The following is a 5,741-nucleotide window of genomic DNA, read 5'->3' as shown; positions in this document are numbered from 1 at the left end:
GCGTTAGATTCCAACCCGGGGCGAACTTTATCGTAAATGTTGTTTTTATTTTGTTCATTTTTTCATTTTATTTATTTTCTTATCTTCTGATTACTTTATTTTATTTACGCCGTACCAGGTCTATTTAATTTTAAACAATTTAATTTATTACGTTAGGTTCGAGTATATGTAATTATAACTAAACACAATAAAGTACCTACCCGTAACGGATAAAAAGTGGGTGTTTCTGTGTGAATTTTTGTGTTCCATGGATTTGTCAATTTCTCCGTAACACACCTGCATCTATCTATTACCTAGTTCTGGTAAGTTTTCAAAATAGGTACGGCATTTACATATTGGATGCCGATGGTAGTGGCGTTTATACGTTTTCGGGGCAGCCCGCAGGGGACGGGGGTGGTTGCTCCTCAAAATACCTTTCCTTTGAGGAGCAATAACGGATTTGTCAATTTCTCCGTAACACACCTGCATCTATCTATTACCTAGTTCTGGTAAGTTTTCAAAATAGGTACCGCATTTACATATTGGATGCCGATGGTAGTGGCGTTTATACGTTTTTGGGGGCAGCCCGCGGGGGACGGGCCGACGGGGGTGGTTGCTCCTCAAAATACCTTTCCTTTGAGGAGCAATAATAGAAATCTTTTATATTGTTATTTGGTAACAGGGATACTCGGAATCGCGAGAGGTAATACTGTTTGATTTGAGGTAGTCTGAAATCATTTAATATGTATAAGCATATTAAATAAAACACTTTCTAAAATAAAAAATACCTGGAGCATAAAACAGATAAAGAGGTCGACGGCCGTCGATCGATGTGAATTTATTTTGAATCGATGTGGATCGACTTCGATAGATGTCGATCGACGAGATAAAACTATGTTGTCGAGGCAGTGTGGACGTGTCAGTCGACATCAATGGATGGCCGGTCGACTATGTGTGGACACACCTTAATACCAAATTATTCGATCTTCAAAACCAACCTCAGTGGTGCAGTGGTTAGCACGTTGGACTTTGAATCTGGAGGTTGGTAGTTCGAGTCCAAGTCAAGCCATAAAATTTATCTAGGTGTAATAATCGGGGAACGATATTTGTTGCTTAACACAATTAAGAATTCCTTTTATGCAATCTTCAAGTAAAAACTTTACCTTGTAATGGCCTCATTGAGTATAGTATTGTTCCGTGATTCATTCCCTATGCTCCAACTAAGCAAATTTATTAAAAAAAAAAAAAAAACATGACAGTACACAGTAAAAATCTAGCATTTTTGGCAACATTGGAACAGGTGGCGACAGCTGTCTAGTTGATAAGTAGGAATATTTTTATTTGTTTAAATGCTGAATGCTGATAAAAAGTGATAACAGCTAGGTCGGTAAGTGTCTTTTCAGTCTTTTGCGTCTGAAGTGATTTATTTACTCTTCAGAAGGAAAGTGTTCATAAAAAGTACATCTGATACAATGAGTTTGTTCCGCACAAGACAGTTATCATCGTTATTTCGATATACCAACTTATGTGCCAAATCATTTCCCCAATGGAGAGCTACCAAGATTCCTGTTACCATAATATCAAAACCGATCAGTCCCTACTCTACAGCAGCTCCTGAACTGAGCAAAAAAGAAAAGTTAAAGCAAGCTTTCAAAGACTATGGTGCAACAGTGTTTCTTTTTCATATTGGGATGTCACTGTGCTCTCTAGGTGTGTGGTACTTGATTGTATCAAGGTAAGTTTACTTTGTTTGTGAGTTCCCAGAAAGTATTTCTCTTCAAATACAAAGCTCGTCATGAGAGGAGAGAGCAAATGTCGGTGCTGGTGCTGCACAACGCTCATCAAAGTCAATGAGAGACTGTGCATGAGCGAGTCGTACTTTGAACACTGGAACAAAATGTAAACTCCTTTTATTTATTTATTTTTTTGTACACAGAACAAAATGATGTATAGTACAACGTTAGTAGGTACAAGGTACAGAACGTTTTAGTAGGTACAAGGTACAGAATTCATACATTTCAATAAACGGAACTTTTGGTGTAGTGTGTACGGAAGAGGATTGTTACAGAAACAGAGTAGAATCTTTTTTGGCTCTGTGCTTAGAATATGGGGTGCAACTCAACCTCGTGAAGACAACTGTACCCACTTTGAATAAGTAAATCAATGAGAGAAGGAAAAGATAGCAGAAAGCCAGCTGTTCAAAGAACAAACCTCATCTGTTTAGGATAAACTTAGCTCCAGGTGGGGATTGAACCCACAACCTCCAGTATATCTTTCTAGAATACAAGTATGTTAATACCTAGCTAACACTTGACTATTGTTTGATTTCAGTGGTGTAGATGTGCCTGAACTATTGAGGAAAGTCAACATTGACGAGTCAAAATTACAACTGGCCAGTGGTGCGAGTACATTTGTTGTGGCCTATGCTCTTCACAAGATGACAGCCCCTATTCGAATCAGCATCACATTGGGCTCTGCTCCATTTATTGTTTCCTATTTGAGAAGAATTGGTGTTTTAAAAGTTAAGAAAGCTGTAGGAGGAATCCAGCCTGAAAAAGTGAATACTTCAACACCTAAAAAATAATATTAAGTTTCTTTTCATTTTCTAGTTGATTATTCGATCCGCTACCATTGGTTTGCATCTCCGTATTTTCAATACCATTGCTCATATCGCCAATATTACCAAGCTCCATCTTGTCACTCACATTCTGTTTCCAATCATTCGTCACTATGTTTAATTCTACGGATTCCATTTCCACCAAACAAACCTACGTTTAAAAAGGTAAACAGTACAGGTGTGTACCTTATAAAATCTACAACGTTCAATTTGATTCTGTTTGATAAGCAATATCCTGTACAACTTGACAATTTGTACTGTGTAGATATCTATGCTATGCGTTAGCAATGTGGCATGAAGAGATTTGATCAAGTACTCATCATCAATGATATGGCCAGATATTTCATCAGAGTGTCATCCAAGGGCACGCAATTTTATCCTCAATGTTTCTAAGAATTTTCTACTGCAATAAAGGAACTCGTTAGTTTAATTGTATGTATAAGTATAATAAGTGTTATTATTTATTGTAATTTATTAGGTGTCTACTTGTTTGGTAGGTAACGCTTTCTGTCCTTGAGGGAAATGTATTGACAAAGCCATCACTCGCATCACATGACGGCCCTGATCAGTCTGAATGCTTGTTTACCTCTCCAAATAATATTGTGTAGAATTGTAGATTGTATGATTGTACCTAGATATACCATCTACCTATGTACAATAATTGTACATACAATATGGTATGTACCTAATATGGTAACAGTGATACAGTGTGCAGAGGGGATTGATTTCGCAAAATTTCGAGTAAGGAAGAAAACTTAAATTCGAGTACCTAAATAAGAAAGTTATCAGCCTTTTACGTTAAGCAATCTGTGATAGGCTGAAAATATTGAAATAAACAAATCAGATTGCTTCCAAGAGTTGCACTTAAACCTAAAACTGATCGGTAGTGTTTACTAGTTACGCAAAATGCCTCAGGTAGTAAAATCCCACATCCAAATTCCTAAAGATGACCTTGGAATGACCTTTAATCACATTTGCCAGGGGTGAGTCAAGGCCATCACCAATCAAAACATATCCCCCTCCAATGAAATCATCGACCCTTCATCAGATTGGGTATTTGGGAAAAGAAAGTTATTTGTTGAGGATTGAACTTTTTTGTTTTCTAATTTTATGAACGAGTCTTGTGTCGCTTCCATACTAGGTATAAGTCAGTGGTGTAGATGTGTAGAACCATGTGTGGTCTGTATGTGACCCATTGTATTCTTCATGATGATTTAATGATCTTTGTTTCCGCTGCAGATCTCTGATATTATGTATATCTATTGATTCCGCTTGCCTATTTTTGTATCCTCTGTTGATTTTTTTTTCCAAGAGTTTTGATAGAATGATAGAGGTACCGTAAGAACCGAGGTCTGAACGGTCCTCAAATAGAAGAGAGGAGGCATGATTGGAGAAAGCCAGGTGTTTCTAAAATGAACCGACTTTATCCTGAACAGTTAAGGTTCGTTCTCGGAACAATTGGCTTTCTTCTATCCTATCCTGCATCTCTCTTTGCTTTAGGGACGATAAGACCTACCTCAACGGTTACCTACAGTTCTCTCTATCAAACCTCTTGAAAAAAAAAAAAATTTCATCCGTTCCATTTTCTTCCTGCCCACTGGTCATTGTGCGAGTCGCCACTAGATTTACACTTTCACAACGTGGAACTTGCCCCGGAGTCAAGTTTTGCCTATGTATTTCTAGACCTTCTTATATCTACCTTGCTTCTATCTATGGAACTTGCACAACTTTGAATATACGTATAAAGTTCCCACATACCTATCATCTAAATACGCGAAGAGATACCCGAGTATCCGAGGTTAATAAATTCTAATTATATTTATTCGAATGGCTCAGGTACCAGAAATTCCTCAGAACATGATTAGATTGAGAGTCAGAATAAAAGTTATAGTGGGAATTTTCCATGAATGTAACAGAAGCCAAATGGGAGCTGTAAAGCCTATTAGACTGCGCCAGCTGTAAGCGTTAGGTAGCGCGTTAGATTCCAATCCCGGAGGGCTGACGAACTTTATCGTAAATAGCATAAAGCTCCGTTGTGCGGGACGCTTTTTCCTATCTCTGCATTCGGTCGGGACGATATAAAGGTGTCCATACATAGTCGACCGGCCGTCGATCGATGGTCCGACTGAACCGTGCCACACTGCCTCGACAACATAGATTCACGCTCGTCGATCGATGGCCGGTAGACATGTTTGGACAGCACCTTTTAGACCCTTCAGTGTTAGCAGTTCCCTCTATCAACGCTAATTGAAGGGGGGAAAAAGATTGATCGGCCGGCCATCTCATTAGATACGTATAATATTACGGGTACCAACCTATAGTCTCGTTGTAAGCAACATTGCAACCAACGGCCAAGTCTTATTATGCTAGCAATGAAGGCCAATTAGAACTCGTTTGTTGTCTGTGTCATAAGCATGGCTAGTTGTGTTTACTCACATTTGCCGGTTTACTCCGCCCATCCAACCTCCACGCCACCAGCTGGAAGAATCATGCCTGTGCTTATGAGGGTGAATTCATGTAGCTCCATACTAATCCATCTAGTACCCCTCGCTAGTTGATTAGTACCCAATAAAAAGTAACATAATAATTATATTAATTATAATTTATAAAGAACAGAGCAGAGACACAGAAAGAAAAATCAATGGGAGAAGGTGAGATAATAGAGATTATAATCATAATAAAAAAACAGTAAAGCTTTTCTTAACCAATACAAAAAAAAAAAGACTGTTCTGCCTGCTACAGGCTAAGCCTCGGAGTGGGCTTTTTGTGTATCGGAGTTTAAGCCATATGTACTGGGATAGCCGTCCGACATTTAGGAGCATTGATTTTATACCATTGTCACTTATTATACCATGTTAGAATTAAGCCCTTTGATGACAATGTCGGGTTAGGTACATATATACCTTGAGGTTGGAGGTATCTACCCTTCCTATATGACTCATATTTAAATTCTATGCCTTAAGCTTGCTCACCTAAAGATATAGGTTATAGCTATTAGATTGGCCCAGCCTAGGTCAGGTTACTTCTACGTATGCAAGCATCAGTTTTATACGACTTCCCTTCTGATACCGCAAACTTTACGACAGTTAGGACCGTAGATAGGTAACTCCCAAAAAAAAAAAAAAAACGTAATAAGAAAGTTCCT

The 5,741-nt window shown here is 38.4% G+C and overlaps 1 protein-coding gene across 1 annotated transcript; it reads left to right on the top strand.

The window, feature by feature from the left end:
• Positions 1-1,340: 1,340 nt before the first annotated feature.
• Positions 1,341-2,571, top strand: LOC103517254 (protein FAM210B, mitochondrial-like). The gene is made up of 2 exons (XM_008482277.2): positions 1,341-1,714; positions 2,311-2,571. Exons 1-2 carry the CDS (start codon positions 1,452-1,454, stop codon positions 2,561-2,563), a joined length of 516 nt encoding a protein of 171 aa, XP_008480499.1. The 5' UTR covers positions 1,341-1,451; the 3' UTR covers positions 2,564-2,571.
• Positions 2,572-5,741: the final 3,170 nt, after the last annotated feature.

Source organism: Diaphorina citri, unplaced genomic scaffold, assembly GCF_000475195.1.
Source record: "Diaphorina citri unplaced genomic scaffold, Diaci psyllid genome assembly version 1.1 scaffold1788, whole genome shotgun sequence".
In the NCBI taxonomy this organism is placed as follows: domain Eukaryota; kingdom Metazoa; phylum Arthropoda; class Insecta; order Hemiptera; family Psyllidae; genus Diaphorina; species Diaphorina citri.
This window is presented reverse-complemented; position numbering and strand designations above follow the sequence as displayed.